The sequence below is a fragment of the Heptranchias perlo genome, chromosome 8 (assembly GCF_035084215.1).
Source record: "Heptranchias perlo isolate sHepPer1 chromosome 8, sHepPer1.hap1, whole genome shotgun sequence".
In the NCBI taxonomy this organism is placed as follows: Eukaryota; Metazoa; Chordata; class Chondrichthyes; order Hexanchiformes; family Hexanchidae; genus Heptranchias; species Heptranchias perlo.
In genome coordinates, this window is record NC_090332.1 from 86998597 (window position 1) to 87024110 (window position 25514).

A 25514-nucleotide genomic window follows, 5' to 3' on the forward strand; every position below is an offset into this window, starting at 1 on the left:
CTAGTCAGTTTCTTGGTAAATTAAACATTTTTTGATATGTGAAAACTTTTAAAACGTGCCCACTAGTGCCTGTACACCTAGGTAAGCGAGCCCAATTTGAAGAGACTTCCTGAACCAGCCCAATCGGTGGAATCTCGCAATCTCGACCTGGGGGCGTGGCCGGTTTTGTGGGCGGGGCCTGATCCGGGCAAATCTTGAACCAGTGTAAAAGATGGCGGAAAACACAAACGCAAATGGGTTTGGGGCGTAACTCACTGACGCTTAAAATTCGCCCGATCTTTTGCGCTGGTTCAACTGATTGTGCTGATATTATGGGCAGAAACTCTACCTCTTTATGTTTAACTGACAGCCTATATAATTGATCTTTAATGATCATTAAGTCACTGCAATACAATTTATCACAAAGTTTCCAATGTGTTGTAAGATTAGAGTAATTAGAATAATGCTGCTTCTGACACTATTTTTGTGCATCTATAATTGACTGAACTTTTCCAGATTACTCTTGACGGTAAGGACAAGCCTGAACCTTTGAAAATAATGCATGATATTCCATGAAAGCTAAATGCTTATTTTCAGATTTTATGAGACTCTATATGCTTAAGCCAACAGAAATATGTAATTTGCTCTCAAAATTTGGGTCAGGTGACACGTTATAGGATGGGCCTCCTCCTGGTTTTTGGTAATACTTAAATTCTCATAACCTGAAGGAAAAAAAACCAAGTGATTTTTTAGTCTTCTCTGAACCCTCTCAAACCCACCAATAGTCTTTTAAACATACTGGGCCCAAAAGTTCACACCCTTTTTGAATTGTGGCCTCACCATTGAATTTTAAAAGGGTTATAATAGCTTGTTTGGTTTTGTAGGCACAATATTTGGGGGAAGAAACTATTGTCTCCTGTCAAGTCTATCAACAATAATATTCCTATTTTGTGTTGTTAATTTATTTTATTAATAAATAAAAGCCTCAAGGTAAGAAAGACTAGCATAACCGTAGATGGAGAGAGTACCAAGATATCTTGATTTGTTACAGATATCTTTAGATTCTCATTCTCTTTGGCCCAAAAAAAACATAGTTTTACACAAAGGTACTGGATTACCTGCCTATTCATCAACCGTTACACCGAGCTGCATACCATGTCCATGGAGGGGTTATTATTTCTACAGAAGATATTGCTAATTGGATGGTATGTGGGCTAGTGTAGGCTTTCATCTTTGCACTGAAGTAGGTGGGTTGACTTGGGAGTAATAGTGAAGTACCCAGAAGGAACAAACTTTGTCTCACTGACGTTGTCGGATAAACATGATGCACACGTGGTTGGCTAACAGTTTGGCAAATCTGTGGGTGATATTAACAAAACATTTCGAGAACTAAGACCGGTATTCTGAACTGTAATTAGTTTAAAAAAAACAAAGTTTGACTTCCAGCACTTTAAGTGGGAATATAACTACACGATGATACACTACAGTAACTTCTGAAAATATTTTCCTGCATGGGCTTACTGGGTAAGATATGTTATAGGCTAGTTATACTTCATAGTTTGCATTGATCTTAAGTGGTTTTTGCTTCGGTGCAAATGTTGTAGTGTAATTTGGGTGCACAATCGCTCCAAAGTGCACGAAAGTAAGGGGTGTGAGATCAGCTCCTTCCAAGAAGTTTGCACTGCTCTGGATTCACATCCTGCTGTCACTGTCTGGTGCAAAGCCGAGTTTATAAAATCATTGGGCCACCTGGGAACTTTTTAAACGTCATTTTGAATGTTGACTCTATCCCAACATTAACATTTAGCTGACATTTCAGGTGCTTGTACAAAGCTCCATTAACCCTAGGCAGAGATAACGGGCCAGAATTTGCTGTTAAAATAACGGTGAAGGCCAGTGGTGCTCGACATTATTTATACGCAAATGCTACAGTAAATTCAGGCGAGGGGCAGATGCAGGTTAAACTCGAAAATCCAAAAGTTGCCGTCCGAGATGCGCCACTCCGCCGTTAGCTTTGCAAAAACGGCATCTCACCGTCTGCTTCACCACTGAAATGCATCGAACGGCGTGAAGTTGCTGTATTTTGGTGGTAGATAGGGACTAAACTCGCCACAGAAAGTTAAGTCTTATCGTTTCAGTCCAATTACTTTTTGTACCTGATTTGACATTGAATTCACCCACTCCAATTTACACTTCCTTCTCAGTCCTTACGCTGTTAATTTCACAATCCTTCATTCTGATTGATTAAAGAGATACCCAGTCACTTGCCCTGATCACTTGGGCCCCAGATGCCCTGTGTCCCTCGCTGCGACGTTATCAGCTCACACTTTCAGTAACTTGCCACGCCAAAAAAAAATTAAAAACCTAAATGTGCAAGGGCAAGTCTAACTAACGTTGTTAGATGCCCTGCCACAACAAAATATGGCCCAATATTTCAGCTAGCTGTTTAACTTAGGTCTGCTGACCCTATGTTATGCTTTACAGGTACAGGTCCAAGACCGACAGTATAACTGACCCATAAAAGACTTGCTAAATCATTAAAGGGGTGCATACTGTAGGAGTGCTGAGGAGCGTAATATGTTACACCACCATCCTTTCAATATTGGAAACATGGATCTGAATGCAGGGGCAAATGCTTTTCCAAATTTGCGGTTAGGGCAGAGTGGAGAGAGAACATAAGAACGTAAGAAATAGGAGCAGGAGTAGCCATACAGCCCCTCGAGCCTGCTCCGCCATTCAATATGATCATGGCTGATCTTCGACCTCAACTCCGCTTTCCTGCCCGATCCCCATATCCCTTGATTCCCTTAGAGTCCACAATTCTAACGATCTCAGTCTTGAATATACTCAAAGACTGAGCATCCCCACAGCCCTTTGGGATGGAGAATTTCAAATATTTGTGACCCTTTGAGTGAAGAAATTCCTCCTCATCTCAGTCCTAAATGTCCAACCCCTTACCGTGATACTATGTCCCCTAGTTTTAGACTCTCCAGCCTGGGGAAAGATCCTCTCAGCATCTACCCTGTCAAGCCCTCTTAGTACCTTATATGTTTTGACGAGAGATCACCTCTCATTCTTCTAAACTCCAGAGAGTATAGACCCATTCTACTTAATCTCTCCTCATAGGACAATCCTCTCATCCCAGGAATTAATCTAGTGAACCTTTGTTGCATCCCCTCTAAGGCAAGTATATCCTTCCTTAGGTAAGGAGACCAAAACTGTACACAGTACTCCAGGTGTGGTCTCACTAAAGCCCTGTACAATTGCAGCAAGACTTCCTTACTCTTGTACTCCAACCCCCTTGCAATAAAGGCCAACATTCCATTTGCCTTCCTAATTGCTTGCTGTACCTGCATGTTAACTTTTTGTGTTTTGTGTACAAGGTCACCCAAATCCCTTGTGAACACCAACATTTAATAGTTTCTCACCATTTAAAAAATATTCCGTTTTTCTATTCCTCCTACCAAAGTGAACAACCTCAACATTTCCCCACATTATACTCCATCTGCCACCTTCTTGCCCACTCACTTAACCTGTCACTATTCCTTTGCAGATTCTTTGCATCCTCCTCACAGTTTACTTTCCCACCTAGCTTTGTATCGTCAGCAAACTTGGATACATTACACTCGGTCTTTTCATCTAAGTCATTAATATAGATTGTAAATAGCTGAGGCCCAAGCACCAATCTTTGCGACATCCCACTAGTTACAGCCTGCCAACCTGAGAATGACCTGTTTATTCCTATTCTCTGTTTTCTGTCCGTTAACCAATCCTCTATCCATGCTAATATATTACCCCCAACCCCATGAGCCCTTATCTTGTGTAAGAACCTTTTATGTGGCATCTTATCGAATGCCTTTTGAAAATCCAAATCAACTACATCCACTGGTTCCCCTTTATCTACCCTGCTAGTTACATCCTCAAAAAACTCTAATAGATTTGTCAAACATGATTTCCCTTTCATAAAACCATGTTGACTCTGCCTAATCATGTTATGATTTTCTAAGTGCCCTGTTACTACTTCCTTAATAATGGATTTCAGCATTTTCCTGACGACCAATGTCAGGCTAACTGGCCTGTAGTTTCCTGTTTTCTCTCTCCCTCCTTTCTTGAATAGCAGTGTTACATTTGCTACCTTCCAATCCATTGGGTCTGCCCTAGAATCTAGGGAATTTTGGAAGATCATAACCAATGCATCCACTATCTCTGCAGTCACCTCTTTTAGGACCCTAGGATGTAGGCCATCAGGTCCAGGGGATTTGCTGGCTTTTAATCCCATTAATTTCTCTAGTACTTCTTTACTAATATTAATTATTTAAAGTTCCTTATTCTCAATTGACCCTTGGTTCCCCACTTTTGCTGGTATGTTTTTTGTGTCTTCTACTGTGAAGACAGATACAAAATATTTGTTTAACGTCTCTGCCATTTCCTGATTCCCCATTATAATTTCTCCTGTCTCTGCCTCTAAGGGACCCACGTTTACTTTTGCTACTCTCTTCCTTTTTACATACTTGTAGAAGCCTCTTACAATCTGTTTTTATATTTCTTGCTAGTTTACTCTCATATTCTATTTTCTCCCTTTTAATCAATTTTTTGGTCATCCTTTGCTGGTTTCTAAAACTCTCCCAATCCTCAGACTTACTACTCTTCTTGGCAACGTAAAAAGCCTCTTCTTTTAAACTAATACTATTCCTTAACTTCTTCAGTTAGCCACGGATGGATCACTTTTCCCGTGGAGTTTTTATTTCTTAATGGAATGTATGTTTGTTGACAATTTTGAAATATTTCTTTAAATGTTTGCCATTGTCTATCTACCATCATACCCTATAAGGAGAGCTCTGCTCTACATCTGACCCATACTGTAACTGAGCGAGAAGTGTTTGATGCTGACACTGGAAGGGGTCGATTTCAACTCCTGGACGGGAGTACAGCGAAGGTGCAGCAGGCTCGGCCGGGACTCATTAGCGTTACCGATTGCCGACTTCCCGGCCAAGAGGGAAGTCTGTTCACCTGCTCCCCCGGGGCCCACAAGGAAACCTGTTTTTAAAAAAAAAAAAATGTTTTTAAACTCACCTCATCTCACCTTGGCTGCAGTTCCCGGCAGGCGTGTCATCAAAGCCGGATTTGCATATTTAAAGAGGACACCACCGGCTTGGAATGGATGTCCTTGCTGCCTGCAATTTAAAATTGCAGTCGGCCCAATCGGGGTGGGAATGGAGAGGGCATATCCTCCCACTCCTCCCCCCGCTCCATTTTAACTGCATCCGCCCCACCCTGGCCTGGTTTCCGCCAAGTGCAGTGGGTTAAAATTGACCCCTGGCTATCAATCCATTTCCATTCCCAGCACTAAGATCCTTTGTTTTAACGAGGGCACATAATTAAAAAGGCACTGTGCAATGTAGTGTTTTATGAAATAAAATTTAATGACTGCATATTCACAAATACAATGTCAGCACGGTGACTATTATAAAGCGCAGCTCGTATTAATGGAGAACATTTTCAGAACTGTTTGTTTTCCCTGAAGATTTAACCAACTTGACGTCTGCTATAACTCAAGTTTATTAAGTGTAAATATCTCATTTCCATCATAGAGGAATCATGCTCTGTGAATAATATGTTCATAATCATCCTACCGGTCCTAATAGCGATGATTTTCTTTATTCTTTTATTCTGAAAGCATATGACGGTCAGGATGGGAAGTAGATTAACCTTATGCACACACAGCATCCACAGAACCATGGAAATGCAAAGTGACAGATTACTAGCAAAGGGCATAAAGTAAAGTGATAATGGAGTTGATGTCAACTGGAGAGTTGAAGGAGAAAAAAAAACCCAAGTTATTTTCACGCATGAATAAACAAGGGAATTATAGAAATCATTAGGAAATCTAGAGACTGCATGGTCAAATGATAAACTCCAGAGGGGAAAAAAACAGACTTGGAAAATAGAAGAATGACTTATTTTTACAGTATTACAAAACAGGAATAATAATATTTTGAGAGATTGCTTGTATGAAAGAGCTTTTGAAAGACTGCAGTTCTTGGTTTCAAGGTGAAATTTCATAGGATTGTGTGATTTATGGTATCTGTATTTGCAAAATGTAACACACTTTTATATTCCGGCACTAACTTGAAGGAGCAAATGAGCCCCAGAGTGTGAAAGAGTGCTGCCTTAACACCACAGTTAAAACTAAAACACTACTGAGATAACCTGTATCTGACTGTCGCTCCCCCAAGCCTGTTCCCCAATGACATTAGGAACACCCAGTGTCTGAATAAAAATATTCAAAAAAAGAGAAAGTGAGGAATAAGCAAAAAAGATATTGTGATAGTGCTGATAAACCTTAGCATCTAATTTATTTTTAAAAACTGCAGAGTAGTTAGATGGAAATGCTTTCCATGCTTGAGTACAGGGGTTACAAATGGTAGTGGAAGTGAGAATATCGGTGTGCTAGAAGAGGAGGTGGAACAATTAAACTCAAAATGGATACGTCACCAGTCCTGAGGCCGTGCCCCCCAAGCCGTTGAAGGAAGTCAGAGAGGAGATAGCAGAGGCACCCACCACAAATTTTCATTCCTCCTTAGAACTGGAGGCAAGCCAGCGTCACATCTCTCTTCAAGAAGGGAGGGAATCAAGCGCAGGCCAGTTAATTTGACGTCACTTGCGGGCATAATTCATAATTCAAATTCAGATTAGTAAGCATTTAAAGATGCATGAGATAATCAAGGACCGCCAGTGTGGATTTGTTAAAGGCAATTTGTGTTTGGCAAATTTAATAGACACTTTCGAAGTAACATTGTATGAATGAATAAAACACAATGGATATAGGAATATGGATTTTCAGAAGATGTTACATAGAATGTTCGGCACAGAAACAGGCCATTCGGCCCAACAGGCCTATGCCGGTGTTTATGCTCCACATGAGCCTCCTCCTTCCCTACTTCATCTAACCCTATCAACATATCCTTCTATTCATTTCTCCCTCATGTGTTTATCCAGCTTCCCCTTAAATGTATCTGTGCTGTTCTCCTTAACTACTCCTTATGGGAGTGAGTTCCATATTCTAACCACTCTCTGGGTAAAGAAGTTTCTCCTGAATTCCCTATTGGATTTATTAGTGACTATCTTATATTTATGGCCCCTAGTCTTGGTCTCCCCTGTTTGATAAGGTGCCTCACAGGAGACTTGTTACAGAAGTTTAGGCGTATGGTATAAGAAGCAATCTAGCAGCATGGACAGAAAATTGATTGATGGACGGGAACCAAATGGCTGGGGTTAACGGATGATGCTCAAACTGGAAAAGAGTTGAAAGTGGTGACCCTGGGGTCAGTGCTGGGTCCATGTTTGTTCTCAGTATTACAATATTGAAATTTACTGATGACACAAAAGGAGAGGTTTGGCAAACAGCGAGCACACTAATTGAAGAATTTAAGATGATCAAAGGAGTTGATAGGGTAGATAGAGAGAAACTATTTCCTCTGGTGGGAGAGTTCAGAACAAGGGGGGTATAACCTTAAAATTAGAGCTGGGCCGTTCAGGGGTGATGTCAGGAAGCACTTCTTCACACAAAGGGTGGTGGAAATCTGGAACTCTCTCCCCCAAAAAGCTGTTGAGGCTGGGGGTCAATTGAAAATTTCAAAACCGAGATTGATAGATTTTTGTTGGGTAAGGGTATTAAGGGTTACAGAACCAAGGCTGGTGGATGGAGTTAAGGTACAGATCAGCCATGATCGAATTGAATGGCGGAACAGGCTCGAGGGGCTGAATGGCATTAACTTCTATGCTGCTTATATCGAGCTATTGCCAAGCAATGTTTTCTTAATGCGCTCTGGATCAAAGTTATATATCAAAAGAAAATATGCTCCGATGGAGTGTGTTCCATGCTTAAGAGAAGGAAAGATTAGCTAAATTAGAAAATAAGCTGTGTTTTATATAATGGGGCAGGACACTTCATTATTCGTCGGATCACCAGTTTCCAAGATGCCTTGGATTTTGGATGGCAGTAGAAAAGAAAGATAAATGGCAGAGTGGCACATAGAGATTGTGGGCCACTATTTGAGTACTGCTCCACCACCACCCCAATTTAGAAGCTGACTGAATAGCAGGAGTGGGATCTTCCCCACTTCACCCCAGGGTAATTGATGGGCCACAGGATGACTTCCTTTCCCAAATGTAGCCCATAACCCCTCCAAAAAAAAAGCCTGTCCAAAATACAGATTCATAACTCTGTAATTGCCCCACAGGGAACTGTAGAGTTGGTTCAACATTCTCATTTATGACATTCTCACCGAAGTATCTAGGTTAACGGACACCTATTCCCAGACATGAATGGTAGTAATTCCAAAGGTTAATTTTTAAACACTTGACCATTCTGAAAGTCTTTCAGACCTTTTACATTGTCGGCTGAGTCTTGGGAGAGCGGTCGTCTGAATTTACTTAAAACCACGCTGTCAATCTCCCTGTGAACTGGCGGCAAGTAAGGAGTTGAATTAGCAGGCTAGCAATTGTCATTTTGGCCCATGGAGCATTGACGCCTTTGTGGTGCTTTATGACAGCAACACTGAGATAATAGATATGTTTGCAGTGCATTTAACAGTCCCAGTAAGACCAGAAGCAGCCAGGATGACCCAGTAGAAAACAGGTCTTAACTCCTGCTGGTCTAAAAACAACCCAGCAGGTTTACTCTGATGTGACTATGGGACACAGCAGATAAGAATAATATGGACTTCTGTTTCTTGCATAGCATGGTGCAGTTTTATGATTTTAACTTTTCAAAATGGAATTGAAAGACACTTTTATACTTAAGCTGGTGTCCCTGTGGAATGGGGCTTAAACATAAACCAGTCACTTGCCTATTTATCTTCATTGCTGCTACTGTTCCAAATCAAGGTCGCGATTGATGAATAAAAAGGAGGTCCAGAAACAGCTCGTTATGAGACGCATAAAAGTTCATTTCTCCAATGCAGTTTGGACCGTGGAGCTGCCCTGCTTTAGATTAGCATTTAGCCCTCTCCTTCAGTGTTAAAAGTTCCTAATGTCTTTCAGCACAAGTGTTTCTTTCCACCTGGACGTGGACTAGCAGGTCAGGGGGTGTTAACTTGCTAAATCACGGTGCCATGGAAAAGTGGAGGAGAGGTGGACGTAATGCCTGTATTTATAAAATATACCACTTAACTGGTCCACCCCTTCGTGACTGGCCAGGTGGATGGCAGAGCCTTTCCAGTGCTATATTTTCCTCGATTTCTCACGCTCCACCCCATATATCCAATTTGGGGAAAAAACCTTCTGTACAAGATAAATCTATACTTCTAAGCGTTTGTGAATCAATTTCACAATGTTAGAGTTTACTTTGGATCCACGTATAGAGGGAAAGTGGTACTCTTACAATAAAGTCAAGCTCAGTATCTCCAATTAATAGAAAGAGACTTAAATACCAACAGCATTAATATATAGGAAACATAGGAACAGGAGTAGGCCATTCAGCCCCTCGTGCCTGCTCCGCCATTTGATAAGATCATGGCTGATCTGTGATCTAACTCCATATACCTGCCTTTGGCCCATATCCCTTAATACCTTTGGTTGCCAAAAAGCTATCTATCTCAGACTTAAATTTAGCAATTGAGCTAGTATCAATTGCCGTTTGCGGAAGAGAGTTCCAAACTTCTACCACCCTTTGTGTGTAGAAATGTTTTCTAATCTCACTGGTGAAAGGTCTGGCTCTAATTTTTAGACTGTGCCCCCTACTCCTAGAATCCCCAACCAGCGGAAATAGTTTCTCTCTATCCACCCTATCTGTTCCCCTTAATATCTTATAAACCTCGATCAGATCACCCCTTAACCTTCGAAACTCTAGAGACTACAACCCCAATTTGTGTAATCTCTCCTCGTAACTTAACCCTTGAAGTCCGGGTATCATTCTAGTAAACCTACGCTGCACTCCCTCCAAGGCAAATTTGTCCTTCCGAAGGTGCGATGCCCAGAACTGCTCACAGTACTCCAGGTGCGGTCTAACCAGGGTTTTGTATAGCTGCAGCATAACTTCTGCCCCCTTGTACTCTAGTCCTCTAGATATAAAGGCCAGCATTCCATTTGCCTTCTTGATTATTTTCTGCACCTGTTCATGACACTTCAATGATCCATGTACCTGAACCCCCTAAGTCCCTTTGGACATCCACAGTTTTTATTTTTTTTACCATTTAGAAAGTACCCTGTTCTATCCTTTTTTGATCCAAAGTGGATGACCTCACATTTGTCTACATTGAATTCCATTTGCCACAGTTTTGCCCATTCACCTAATCTATCAATATCCCTTTGTAATTTTATCTTTTCACCTACACTGCTTACAATGCCACCAATCTTTGTGTCATCAGCAAACTTAGATATGAGACTTTCTATGCCTTCATCTAAGTCATTGATAAATATTGTGAATATTTGAGGCCCCAAGACAGATCCCTGCGGGACTCCACTAGTCACATCCTGCCAATGTGAGTACCTACCCTTTATCCCTACTCTCTGTCGCCTTTCGCTCAGCCAACTTCCTAACCAAGTCTGTACTTTTCCCTCGATTCCATGGGCTTCTATCTTAGCTAACAGTCTCTTATGTGGGACTTTATCAAATGCCTTCTGGAAGTCATATAATTCATTGAGTGACAGAAAAGAGAGTAGAGTTACATTCTTTATTTTCACATTTCAACATTTATGGAACATTATTTATTTATATGTGTTACCATCACATTCACAGACATTTCTTTCTGTGTTTATTACAAATATTAGTCATCTAGTTGTCAACTTTCATGGTTATCTGCTGCACAGAGCACTCAGAATTTGACCAGATTATAGGCAGTATCCTGCAATCTTAAAAGAACCTCTAACAGTCCAATACACAGCTTCTATCAAAATCCAGGCTGTACTGAGTTTTAAACATTATATAGGGAGTGAAATCTTGATGCAAATGTTGCCTTAAGCCAGCAACTTTATATAAAACATGGAATTAATTTTCTAATTGATCTCCAATGTTATTTTCTCTAAAACATGGAACACGTCACAGTGGATTTGGTTTTCTTTCAATATATGACATATTGAACCAAACTTCATTGTTTTAAAAAAAAATAATTCTTTGCATTTACTAAATCCCAGAAGCATAGGAATTAAGGTACTTGCCTTATATTCTAAGATTCTGGGGTTTAATCCATCAGTTCACAAGCTGTGCACAATATTGATGAGTGTTGTCAATTTGGAGTTTCTCAGCAAGTCGACTCGCTAAATCCCATCTCACCAGGAGGACAAATAACCAACACTCTGTCCTGTTTCAGCCAGTGCAGAAATAAAGTCACAGCCATTATCAAATCTGATAATGTGCACAAACCTATTTTGCAAATACCTGATCTGTACGCGGGCCAGTTTATTTCTAACTTTGTTTAATACAAATTGCAACTTTTTGGTTGTACGCGAGGCTGATTGTGATTTTATTTGAACATCCTGAACAATTGTATTTAACAGGATTCCACTTTTGGTAAATAAGCATTAAAATAATAATTAAATGCTAACATGATTGATGGGTACTTCCTATTTATTTTAAATAGTCACTCTGGGAGCTGATACTCCACACACTTGCTTTGATATGTCCTCCACATGCTGATGGTTTCACTAAACTGATAATTAAAAGAATCCCAGCTACTGAGTGCCATTTCTCTTCCTTTCTCTTTGACTCCATTGTTCGTTCATTGGTTTGGCAAGCAGATGGCCAAAGATTTCAGTCTTTCAAAGCTTCAGGGCTTTCTCATCACATCAAGCATGTCTTAGTGTTGTGCAATTAGATTTAGGCTTTCAGACTCCATGGGAGATTGACTAAAGACCTGAGTAATTTCAATGAAGATTTGTAAAGGAAATCTTGTAAGGTTAGTCAAAGCCATATGAGAGAACAATGTCAGTAAGCATAGGAGACTTCTTTCTTGTTTTAATCTGGGGAATACTGATGATGGACTCTCTACGCATTTAATATATTTGTGTGTGGGTGTGTGTTTCGTTGGTAAGAGGCATTTAACACAGGGCCATTTCCCTCCGGGCAGGTCACAGGCCACTGTTTAATTGAATGAGGGTGTAAGAACCCACCTTTGGGCAATGAAAAAGCAAATGAAATGGCCTAATTTTTATTTAATTAGTGGGCTGATTCTCGGAGTAGGGATCTGTACCATTGCACCGTTGAACTTAAAATTCTTCATCCTCAGCTGCTGAAAAGTATTTCAACTTCCGAAGTATCTATATGTTCAAGTCAGTAAAGTACGGCACAGTGGAGGAGGTGTGAATCAAAAGACGGGGTAGTGGGGTGTTGGTATATGAATCTATATGGTGGCTTGTGGACTACTTCGATTGCAACAGTATTGTTCGATGCTAGGGGGTAGAAATTGGTCTGTGTCTCGCCCGTTTTCCGGACGCAACATATACCAGTCCTGCACCCGCTATGCGGCACTGGTGTTCTGGTTACCACAGTATTGGACCGCGCTGATTTCAGGCGTCCCTGGAGGCTTCCTGAGGGCAGCGCTGGCACAATTTAAATAGACAAGGAAGAGTCCTGTGCCGGTGTGCAGGGCCCTTTTGCCACATTGGGCAAAGACCCATCCGGGCTTCCGCCGGGCAAACTCAGGGAGGCTTTTATGTTCTACAGCGGCCCAACCAGCGGTCCTTAAATGGGCCTCTGCCGTCTGCGGAAGAAACACAAAGGTAAGTTTTTAAAATCGACCAGATCCGTGGCATTGCGAGCCGGCAGCGCACCGCCCGCCATATTGGTAAAGGTCGGGGCGTGCTGTGCCCACACCTGAAACATCCCGTTTATTGCGTACGTTTGCAAACAAGAGGCCTTGTGCCTGTTCGAGGCCACCGATGTAAGATTGGTTTGCTCTGAGTGCATCCAGCGCCCGTGCTGGCTGCGCTCAGGAACACCAGGCCTACGTGCGGCCTTAAAGGAACCACCTGCTAGGCCGCACCCAACAAGGTAAGTTTTAAAAATATACCTCCCTGAATGTGGAACAAAAGAGCACGGGCGGCTGCCAGCCGTCACTCTCCTCTTCTCCCCCACCCTCTGATCCAATTTTTAGGCCTATATGTTTTAATTACCTGCCAGTGTTTTACATCCGTAACATTCAGTAGCAAGTAACCACAGCTGGGGGCCATTATTCTGACTTTGTTGTCTCCTGAAGAGCCCTTTTCTGGCCACGACCCAAACAGATCTGTCCCATCCATCAGCTTGCCAGGCTGATCACAGGCAGCTTTATATCCTTTGTGGCTTCTCTGCTTCCTCCTCTGTTTGTCCACGGTGAGAAAGACTCGGTGCCTCCGGCTTTTCCGAGAGACCAGGTTTTCCCAGAATGTGGTACCGTGGTTCAGCGGTCCGCTGTCCCGGACCATCGTGGAACTCTATCCATCTTGTTCAACCTTCCGAGCTGAGGTTCTGCACAGGTACTCCCTGATCCTGACAGATAATCAAGCACAATTGCGGAATATTCACTCACCCTCCATCTCCCTTATTCAACCTTGGCCTGTTGCCTCCCCCGTTGTGCCCCCCCCTCCCTCCCCTCCCTCCCCACAGCAGGATAGAAACAACATCAACTCAAGTCTGTATCTAAACCTACAACCACCAGCCCCATTCCCAGTCAGCTTTTTATCCAGCTCTTTACAAAGGAATTAATCAGCACATCATCAACTATTTTTGCTGGAAGTCTGTTCCACAATACCCATCTCACCCTTGTTAATTTTAAACTGGTACCTTCCAGCCCTGTGCTCACCGTCCGTGTTTAAATGTGCTCATCCCCTAAATATATTGATCATTTCATTTCTGCGTTGGCATTTTTTCGTCTCTCTCAGCGTTTGTTTAATTAACATTTACAGTGTTGCTGGTATTTTGATTAGGATGCTTTATTTTGTCGAGAGTTATTTTATTTCCAAGGCAGGCAATTTTAAGAGGGCTCTGTTGAGGGCAAAGATATATCCAACACTGCACATTTATATCTGAATGTCCGGCTCCGCAATTAAATGTAAAAAGAAAAAGCCAGCTAGCAGATATTGTACAGTCTTGAACCAGTTGCTTTAAACTGAAATTCTAATATTTTGCAAATGCAGAAGACATTTTCAGATTGTTTTTGATTGCTAAACATTTTTTTGGGAATCTTGAGGTGGGTAAGTCAGGATGGGGATAGATATCAATAAGATACAACTCCTACGCTTCCCAATCAGCCTCCCGGTTGCTGTAGAATTAGTATGTGAAGATTCTATTGAAGTCGTGGCATTGTGCAAGTACTGGGATTTGCATAAATACCATTAAAAAGATAATGAGAGTTCAATTAGGGTTTCAGTTGGGTCAGGTTATTTAGAGTGCGCTTCTAGATTATTCAGTATCTCTAACGATCATATCATTTTATAAATACTTTATCATCTACTCGCTTTTTAGCATAATGACTACAATTGCCTACTTTTTCAAGCAGTTCCCAGCAACAATTTATTTTCCGACCTGCCCTTTCTTTCTTTTTGTTATTATCTTAAATTTGTGCTATCTCATTACCGTTTTGTTGGCGAGTGCAAACAGTGTATCAATGTTTACTTTATCATAATGCTTCATAACCTTGAAGGCCTCCATCAGATCACCCCTTAACCTTCTTCGATCTCTACAACTCCTCCAATTCTGGCCTCTTGCGGAACCCCAATTTTAATCGTTCCGCCATTGGCGGCCGTGCCTTCGGCTGCCTCGGCGCCAAGCTCTGGAATTCCCTCCCTGAACCTCTCCGCCCTCTCTACCTCACTTTCCTCCTTTAAGGCGCTCCTTAAAACCTACCTGTTTGACCAAGCTTTTGCTCACCTGCCCTAATATCTCCTTATGTGGTTCGGTGTCAAATTTTATATGATAATCGCTCCTGTGAAGCGGCTTGGGACGTTTTACCATCTTTCCGGCGCTATATAAATGCAAGTTGTTGTTGTTGTAGTGAAAAAAGCTCTAACTTCTCAAGTCTCTTCGTGAATGCAACCCTATATCTCTGCTAATGTCCTATTGAATCAATGCTGCACTTTTTCCATAACCTTCCCATGATAAGGTGCCGGAAACTGACCCCAGTGCTCCAACTGTGGTCTGAGGTCTTGTGTAAGTTCGATATTACCTCCTTGCTTTTGTTTTCCATGCCTCAAGATATAAAACCAAGGATCACATTAGCCTTTTTGTGGCCTTTTTCTACTTGTGCTGCCACTTTATTGACCTGTGTATCTGTACAACAAGGAGCCCCCTTGCTCCTCTAACCCATTTAAAATGTTACTGTTCAAGTCATATCCCTCTCTCCTATTCTTACTTCCAAAGTATATTACTTGGCAATTTTTCTGCATCTGCCGTCCATCTACCCATCTTGCTGGGTTATCTTTGTCTCCTGCAGTCTTTCACATCCTTGTCACAACTTAGTGTCTGGCAAATTTCAGTGTTGTTCCCTTAATTCTTAAATCCAGATGATTTGTGTATGTAGTAAATAAGAACGTCCTGAACACAGACAACTTCAGAACTCTCCCTCTTCCCAGTAGAGCAACTTTCTGCCTACACTTTGTTCCTTGCCCTCCAACCATCCTCTCTATCCATGTGTCCCCTTAATTTCTTGTGCCATTATTTTCATAATAAGTCACTTTTGCGGTGTCTTAGCAAATCCTTTTTGAAGATTCATATGAACCACATCCATTCCATTTCCTTTATCTATCGTTTGTTATTTCTTCAAAGAGTTCTATAAGCTTGATCCAAGCATGGCCGCCCTTGCGGAAATACATGTTGACTATTCCTGACAAACTCCAATTTTGTTTGAGTATTTACAGTTGTTGGTAAGCTACGCTAGAATCCACTGATCTATAATTTTCTGGTTCCTTTTTTGAAGAGTGAAGTTATATGTTTCACCCTCTAGCTCTCTGCTACAGCCTTCCTTCCCTAGCATCCCTCTGGTTCCTTAAGTGTAGACCATCAGGTCCCTGTCACTTGTCCAGCTTAAATTTGAGCAATCATTTTATTGCCATTTCTCTCTGAACAGTAACCTTCACTGTTATACACCCACCTCTGGTGGTTCTACAATTTCAATACCCACCTCCTCCGTGAAAACTGAGGCAAAATACTTATTTAATTTCTTTACCATTCCCTCCCTTTCCAACATGAGCTTGAATTCTCCAATTCTTATCAACCCTACCCCTCCTTGACTATCCTCTTATTACTAATGTACCTTGTACAAATCCCTCCATGGCCTCGCCCCTCCCTATCTCTGTAACCTCCTCCAGCCCTACAACCCTCTGCGATCTCTGCGCTCCTCCAATTCTGGCCTCTTGCGCATCCCTGATTTTAATTGCTCCACCATTGGCGGCCGTGCCTTCAGCTGCCTAGGTCCCAAGCTCTGGAATTCCCTCCCTAAACCTCTCCGCCCCTCTCTCCTCCTTTAAGATGCTCCATAAAACCTACCTCATTGACCAAGCTTTTGATCAGCTGTCCTAATATTTCCTTATATGGCTTGGTGTCAATTTTTGTCTGATTGCGCTCCTGTGAAGCGCTTTGAGACATTTTACTACATTAAAGGTGCTATATAAATGCAAGTTGTTGTTGCTGTTGTATACGGCTTTTTTTTATTGTCCTTTATGTTTCTCCCCTAATATATTTTCTCTTAACCGCACTAATTTATTTTTGTCGTTTTCCTATAAGCCCCAATTTTAACTCGGGGCGGCAATCGGGCGGGCCTGGGCTGAGCCGAGCGGCAAACCTCGGCAGCGTGAGGCCTGGGCTATTTTAACTCCCGGGCCTCATGTGCACGTCCCTGGTCAGTTGCCTGCCCAGTACCGGTGGGAAGTGGCAGCTGGGAGCCCAATGTCGGGCGGCAAGAATGGTCCCCAGCAATCTGACAATTCGCGGGGTGGGGGTTTAGGGAGAGTTTCGAACTCGGGAACGGGTGGGATGGGGAGGGGGGAAAGCCCGGGGTAGGGGAGGCCTAAGCTTTCCTTGTGGGGCCTGGAGGAGCGCTCCTGCACCTCCTGGCCCCAGAAGGATAGTTAACAAAAGTTAAAAAATACTTATCTCAGTGGGCCTCTTCTGGCCCCGGCACCTCTTCCCAATAAGTTGACAGCTTCTCTGCTCAGGCTACTGGTTAAAATTGCAGTCGGACCTCAATGACATAATTGGAGCCCAATCTGCATATTTAATTAGGGACCCTGTTGTGTTCTGGAGCAAGTGTCCTAGCCACCTGCTCAGAAGAGACTGCAGGAAGAGAACGAGACCTCGGGGGATAAGTTCCCCCCCACCCACCCCCCGGCGATTTTAACTGCACGGACAGGGTTACAATCGCCCCTGCATAATTTCTATTTGTCTTGGCTTTCTTTTGCATTATCTAGCGTGTAATTGCTAAATGTCGTTTTTCTTGGTTTTACTTTCATAGTTGATCTAGTCTTCCTATTCATTCATAGAACTCCAGCCTTCAACACACTCCCTTTTTCCTTTTCTGAAATATACTTGATTTGTCGTGGTTCCGTTTGCCAATTTTTTTCCTCCCATTTAATCTAGACATATGGTCCCTGTTCAACTTGCTATAATTTTACTTTTTCCAGCCAGTACTTTTGTGCTCAACTTTTCTTTTACCTTTTCTATTCTTACACTGAAGCTAATTAGACTGTGAGGGGTGCCTCTCCAATGTTCCCCCAGTTTTAGGTCGCCTAGTTGCTCCACTCATTAACCAGTGTCTGGTCCAAGTTTTGCTTCATCCTCAATTTCCTTTCCACTGTTTGACAGTCTATAATATACTCCCAGCAATGTGATTGATCCCTTGCTATTTCTCAGCTCGATCAAAAGAGATTCTGTTTAAACCACTTCTCTATTTAAATCCATCTGCTCGCGTCCCTTGATATTCTCTCTGATTTATACCACTCTCTTCTCTTCTTTTCCTACTCTACCCCTTCTGAAAGTTTTATGCCCGAGTATATTTAATTTCCGATCCTGACCCAGTTACAGCCATGTTTCAGCTGCTTGTTATTATTTCATGATATTCTATTTTAAATCAATGGCTCGAGTCACATAATTTTGTTGAGTTTAAGGTTATCCATCTTGGCAGCATAATACGTCACCCGTGCTTTCAACTCTTCCAAAGGCCTGGGTAATAGGTTGTCTTAATCATCATTGAATCTATCTCTTCCTCTAGCAGAAGTACCATTGTGGGCGGCAGTGAATGAGGGGATTGTTAATTCTGCCATATTTTAAGTCTCAAGAAAGGAAGATAGACTCCGCTTTTAGACTGAGTTCTTTTTGACTTATTGTAAATTCTCGAGGTCCTGCTGGAAGTAGATAACGTTTCAATCAAAAAACCCACTGTCTGGTGGATATTCGAATGAGGACCAGGTGGAATTCCAAGCCTAAGCTGAATTGAATTAGGTCAGTGTAAGGCTGTTTAAAAAGAACCAAAGTTGCTTCATTTCAAACTTGGATTCACTTTGGACAGCAAGAAAATATTCTGGATGCAGAGAGATATTAAATAACCTTGTGCTCCCGCACGCTGATGTTTTCAGTATCCCTCTGCCACCATACGGTTATTTTGCATTTCTTGCGGGCATGGGAGATGGAGAATGCTAAGTGAAATGCTAGTTTTAATAATTTAAGGTATTGTTGTGGATGCATCCATTTTCCCTAACCAGCCAGCTTTCCCGGGAGATGTGGGGGAGTGGGGGAGGACAGGAGAACGGTGATGAAAGGGACCATGAGTCCAGTCTCTGCCGGTGTAGTAATTACACATCCTCATTGTCCAAGTATAGTTGGGGGATTGGGGGGGGAGGGGGGGGGGAGGAGGAATAGGCCCTTGCTCTCTCCCAAACTATATTTTGTCATATTATTTATTAGAAGAGTAACTATTGCCTGGTGATGCCACACAACTTGAATCTGCAGCATCAAGTTAGTGGGCACCTGTCTTAACATTTGTTTCTCAAGACTATTATAAATGCTATCTGTAGATTTTTATTTAAGGCAGTAGTGGTCAAATATTGGTGCATGTGTTTGAGGTGAGCTTTGTTTCTGGTATCTGAACAGTCTTTTGTCCCCACAGAATATTTATTTTTTAAATTGCTGTAGCCTTGGACTATATGGCCATTATGTTCAATCCTCATTCAGAACCCATCTCTATTGGCATTATATACTATGTATAGGAACATATTCATATACATACCCATCATTAATCCTCGTTCATGTATTCAGTACGTTCATGATATTAAATATTTCTCCCTCGTTAACTTAATGAAGTATTAATAATGTGGGTTGATAAAATATCCCCCACCAACTATTAAATGGCTAATTATGAATTCTCTGTGATCTATTTTAATGATGTGAACCTGTTTAAAATAAACACTCTCATTAAGATAGTTGATGACTATCTCACAAGCACATGGGGCATGATTTTGCTGGGAAGGGGGCAGGGGGGGGCGGAATTCCTGACGGGAAAGGAGGCGAGGAGGTCGGCCTGATTGACAGGCTGTCTCTCAGGCAGACGGGAGAGCAGCCAGCGAGAGGACGTGAAAATGTAAGTGTAAGATGTCGGGGGGGATCGGAGATCATGGAGGGGGGTCGGGGGGGGGGAAGAGAGAGAGAGAGTGGGGGGGGGGGTCGGAGATCGTGTTTGTAGGGTCACTGCAGGTAGGCTTTTCGGGCCCTTGGGGAAGCACTCCTGCTCCTCCGGGCCCACAAGCTGTGCTATAAAGGCACTTAGCTGAAGTTTCGGGCCTTCTCACCTCCTCTCACATGGCGTGAAGAAGAAGGCCGGGAATCCCGGCCCCCCCCGGGCATTAAAAGCAAAAAAAAAAAAGTCTGCAAAAATGGAGGCCCCGCAGCCTCCTTGAAAGCTTTTAGTGACCAACCCGCCTCCCGAGAGCGGGTTGGTCGCCCGCCTCCGTTAATTCCAGAAGTGGGCGGGTTTTAGATTTTTTTAATTTTTACTGCGTCCCCCAGTTATTCCCATTTCAAATCATGCCCGTGAAGAATGCATCCAATAATATCACCAACGGTAATTTCCAGGCTCAAAATTTTTTTGTTATCAAGCAAGAAAACAACTTAGTGAGAATCAAGACACAAGTGTATCACTCTCCTAATAATTAATTCCTACAATGTACATGATTCACCGTTATAATTATTTTCTGTCCAGCTTTAGTTGGATATATCTCCTCCTATAAAGTAATGTACACGTCAGAAAATATTTACATATATGTATAAAAAGTCAAATCCAAAATGCTGGAAAATTTTCCAAATAAACTGTGAAAATATAATTTTTCTCAGCAGTTATGTCTCTGGACTCCCTCAGAAAATACATTTCATACATGATGCACAATATAGTTACTTCTAAAATTGTCGCTACACCACTGGTGAGAGCCATTTGGAAGGAGAGGAGGATGGGAAACTAATATTGTAACAAAAAAAAAATGGAAAAGATGCAGAAAGATAGTTGCAGTAAGTGAGAGATTTTTATTTCATGAGAACTGCCACAGGTGATTAACTAATATAATACATTGTGTGTCACAATGATAAAGTAGCACATCCCCTGATTCAGCATAAGCAATGCTCTTGGAGATATGCTCGTTTCTATAAAAGCTTCACCAGTTTACCCTGTATTGTCATTTCATACACTTGGGCTCCTATTAAACCTGTACAAATGTTTTTTTTTAAAAATAGCAGAAGCTACATCTGAGTCATTGAGTTAAATAGTTTGAATTACTCTCCACGGCCTCCGGCTGAAATCCAGTGGTGAGCAGAAGGCTGATGTTCATTTGTTCTCGGAATGCTGATGTGAAGAAACTGCTACGAGCCAGTTCACATTCATCAAAACTAAAAGCTTGGGAACCCATTTATTGTCGCTGGATGCATTTGTTGTCATCAGTTTTCACAAAATGAAACCATTTCTCACAAGCCCTCTGCATTAGTAGACCGCAAAGGGAAAAGCAATCATGCAATACAATAATTCCAAATTCAGTCGGGCTCATCAGATTCTATACTTACTCAAAAGTGGTTTCTTTTGCTTAACCAGGTACACAGAAAATGAATGATGATGAAGAAAATTCTCAAACTCAAGGTAAGAATCATAAACTCTTTTTAAAAGGTGTGCTCTGGTGGAATGTACGTTCCAGTCAGATACCCTAAGGGCCTTCAGGCATTCCTGATGTGAAAGCAAAACCTTTTTACTTCTTAACAAGTGATTATTTTCGGTTTGATGTGAGTAGATGTTGGCTTGTTTTCCTTCAAACGAAGCAAGACATTGCAAAGGTGGATTTCTGTTTTTCATTTTCTCTTCCATTTTTGTACACTTCCTGTGTCATTTTCTGGCCGACGGCTTAAGTGCCAAATTGGAAAGCTCACAAAAGCTGACCAACGGCTTCAGACAAGGTGGCTCAGCCATCTCAAAAAGAGTCCTGAATTTAGACCCCGTTCTCCTTCTCAATTCAAATTGGCACCCATCTCCACTCCTCTCAGTTTGTGCTAGCGCAAAACTGGGGGCCATAAATATAAGGTAGTCACCAATAAATCCAACAGGGAATTAGAGAGAAACTTTTTTTTAAACCCAGAGTGGTTGGAATGTGGAACTCGCTACCACAAGGAGTGGTTGAGGTGAATAGCATAGACGTATTTAAGGGGAAGCTAGATAAACACGAGGGAGAAAGGAATAGAAGGTAATGCTGATAGGGTGAGATGAAGAGGGGTGGGAGGAGCCTTGTGTGGAGCATAAACACCGGCATGGCCTGTTTCTTTGCTGTAGAATCGATGTAATTATGTAACTCCCCCCACCAGCTCATGTTGGCACTCTACCCCCCCCTCCACCTTCCCCATTCCTCACCACTGCTCCCAGCTGCAACCTGCAACTGCTGCATGCAGTGGGCAGGAATTCCTGCTTTCACAAAACTGCCTACAGTGGCATTCAGTCCCCTGGACCAGTGGCAGGTCGGAGCTGGAAGCAGTGCTGAGGGGAGCAGGGAATGGTGCAAATGTGAACCATCAGGAAGTGAGCTGATTGTTGACATGAAATGTGCACTATTGGCACAAATGTGAGTGGGATAGAAGACAAGGTATTGCTGAGCTTGTGTCTGCGTCATTGCTGCTTTGTAACCGGCGACATGAAGGAAAATGGTAGGTGGCACCGTATAACATGCATTCCCACACTCTGTCTCCTTCATTGCAGGGCACTGTCTTTTGCGGAGGTGCTATAGCAGGGGAGTGGGACTAATTGGATAGCTCTTTCAAAGAGCTGGCACGGGCACGATGGGCCGAATGGCTGCCTCCCTGTGCTGTACCTGCCATGATACTATGATGCAGCATGTTGGCACCAACATGTGTGGTATCACAAGGAAAAATGGAAAATGCTGGAAACGTACAGCAGGTTCATTAGCATCTGCACAGAGCAAAAAAAACAGGTTAACATAAATTAAATACAAGATAATCGGCTTTAAAATAAAAACAGAAAATGCTGGAAACACTCAGCAGTTCAGGCAGCATCTGTGGAGAGGGAAACAGAGTTAACGTTTCAGGTCGATTTAAGCAAGTGCAGAGCCAGGGAAAAGGCGAGGGGGGAGGATGATGGTGCGAGGCAAAAGGGGGCAGTAATGAGTCAAGTAAAGAAACAAAAAGGAGATGTAAATGTAGAATAGCAGAGGGGGAAGGCAGCATGGAAAATCTGGTAAAGTGGAGAAGATTCCTGTGGCCCGGAAACATGGGGGAGAAAGGCAGGTAGACCACGGGGCCGCGTACCAAGAGGGGATTTCCCATCCCAAGCACCAGCCTGACCTCCCCCACCCCCAGGGGCTCGGGCGCAGTTGTCCTCCATTACCAGCGCCCGCTGTCCCGAGAGAAAATGAGATCTTAACCACAGCTCCCAAGTTGTTAAACTCAATGTTAAGGCCAGAAGGCTGTAAAGTGCCTTGTAGAAATTTGAGGTGCTGTTCCTCGAGCTTGCATTGAGCTTCATTGGAACAGTGTAAGAGGCCGAGGTCGGAGTGGGAGTGGGACGGAGAATTAAAATGGCAAGCGACCGGCAGGTCAGGGTCACGCATGCGGACTGAGCGGAAGTGTTCAGCACAGCGATCACCCAGTCTGCGATTGGTCTCCCCAATGTAGAGGAGACCGCATCGTGAGCAGCGAGTACAGTATAATTGAAAGTACAACAAATATAATCGCTGTTTCACCTGGAAGGAGTGTTTGGGGCTCCAGACGGTGGGAAGGGAGGAGGTGAAGGGGCAGGTGTTGCATCTCCTGCGCTCGCACGGGACGGTGCCGTGGGGAGGAGAGCGGGTGATGGGGGTGATGGAAGAGTGGACCAGGATGTCACGAAGGGAACAGACCCTTCGGAATGCTGAAAGGGGAGGGGAAGATATAATTTGCTTTAAGTTGCACAGGACACAAGTTGACACACACGGCAAAAGTTCTTAATAAGCCTAACGTGACTCATTATACAATGTTTTACAGGAGACGATAAGGAGAATAATGACCGCATACCCTATATTGATGAATGTGAAGAAGGTACCACAAACTCTTGTTTCGCAATGATGTTAAACAGCGGAAATAATAAAACAGGAACATGTGAAAAACAAAATCATGGAGTAAAAAACTGAAGTTAAACTGAAAAATATGGATTAGTCATGATTTTAATTTCTCAGAATTTTCATTAGATTTAACAAGCAGTTTTTTACCGAAATGAATTTGAAGTAAAAACATTGTTTTAATTGTTCATTTGTTCAACCGCTACGTACAATAGGATATGCCGTTATCCAACAGGGAAGAATATTTGGAATATTGCCCCATCACACAGCCATTTTGATCAGGTGGTCCTCCCCTTTAGTATCCAGATTCATTCCATTATGTATAAGGCCTCAATCAAACCACAATGGCTCCAATGGTGACCATTCCTCATGCCTGACAGTGGACAAGAGGGTTTCAAAGTTGAGAGAGATTCTATGCTGACCCAATATTTACTTTCAGCAGAAATTATTGGATGGTGAATAAAAGCAGGAACTGAGGTTGATTTTTGTTTCCCCCCTCCCAAAGATGGTGAAGCCATTTATATCACAGTCCCAGCTACGTTCAGCCAATTAACACAGATTAGGCATTAGGTCTGGGACCTTTACTTGTATGTAGCCAACGTCCCAGACTCTTCCATCACCATCCCTGGGTATGTCCTGTCCCACTGACAGGACAGACCGACCAGAGGTGGCGGTACAGTGATATATAGTCAGGAGGGAGTGGCCCTGGGAGTCCTCAACATTGACTCTGGACCCCATGAAATCTCATGGCATCAGGTCAGACATGGACAAGGAAACCTCCTGCTGATTAGCACCTACCGCCCTCCCTCAGCTGATGAATCAGTCCTCCTCCATGTTGAACACCACTTGGAGGAAGCACTGAGGGTACCAAGGGCACAGAATGTACTCTGGGTGGGGGACATCAATGTCCATCACCAAGAGTGGCTTGGTAGCACCACTACAGACCGAGCTGGCCAAGTCCTGAAGGACATAGCTGCCAGACCAGGCCTGCGGCAGGTGGTGAGCGAACCAACACGAGGGAAAAACTTACTTGACCTCGTCCTCACCAATCTACCTGTCGCAAATGCATCTGTCCATGACAGTATTGGTAGGAGTGACCACCGCACAGTCCTCGTGGAGACGAAGTCCCGTCTTCGCACTGAGGACACCATGCAACATGTTGTGTGGCACTACCACCGTGCTAAATGGGATAGATTCAGAACAGATCGAGCAGCTCAAAACTGGGCATCCATGAGGCGCTGTGGGCCATCAGCAGCAGCAGAATTGTATTCCAGCACAATCTGTAACCTCATGGCCCGGCATATTCCTCACTCTACCAACAAGCCAGGGGATCAACCCTGGTTCAATGAGGAGTGCAGAAGAGCATGCCAGGAGCAGCACCAGGCGTAGCTAAAAATGAGGTGCCAACCTGGTGAAGCTACAACTCAGGACTACATGCATGCTAAACAGCGGAAGCAACATGCTATAGACAGAGCTGAGCAATTCCACAACCAACGGATCAGATCAAAGCTCTGCAGTCCTGCCACATCCAGTCGTGAGTGGTGGTGGACAATTAAACAACTAACGGGAGGAGGAGGCTCTGTAAACATCCCCATCCTCAATGATGGCAGTGCCCAGCACGTGAGTGCAAAATACAAGGCTGAAGCGTTTGCAACCATCTTCAGCCAGAAGTGCCAAGTGGATGATCCATCTCAGCCTCCTCCCGATATCCCCACCATCACAGAAGCCAGTCTTCAGCCAATTCGATTCACTCCACGTGATATCAAGAAACGGCTGAGTGCACTGGATACAGCAAAGGTTATGGGCCCTGACAACATCCTGGCTGTAGTGCTGAAGACTTTTGCTCCAGAACTAGCTGCACCTCTAGCCAAGCTGTTCCAGTACAGCTACAACATTGGCATCTACCCGACAATGTGGAAAATTGCCCTGTTACGTCCTGTCCACAAAAAGCAGGACAAATCCAATCCGGCCAATTACCGCCCCATCAGTCTACT

At 43.1% G+C, this 25514-nt stretch overlaps 1 protein-coding gene across 2 annotated transcripts in view; it reads left to right on the forward strand.

Annotated features, from left to right (window-relative positions):
• LOC137324777 (ADP-ribose glycohydrolase MACROD1-like) overlaps positions 1-25514 on the forward strand; it is an 812403-nt gene that overhangs the window by 779748 nt on the left and 7141 nt on the right. For both annotated transcript variants that reach the window (XM_067989466.1, XM_067989467.1), the window contains 2 exons: positions 21021-21065; positions 23447-23500. In XM_067989466.1, coding sequence (XP_067845567.1) covers positions 21021-21065; positions 23447-23500 — 99 coding nt within the window. The remainder of the gene's footprint in view (positions 1-21020; positions 21066-23446; positions 23501-25514) is intronic.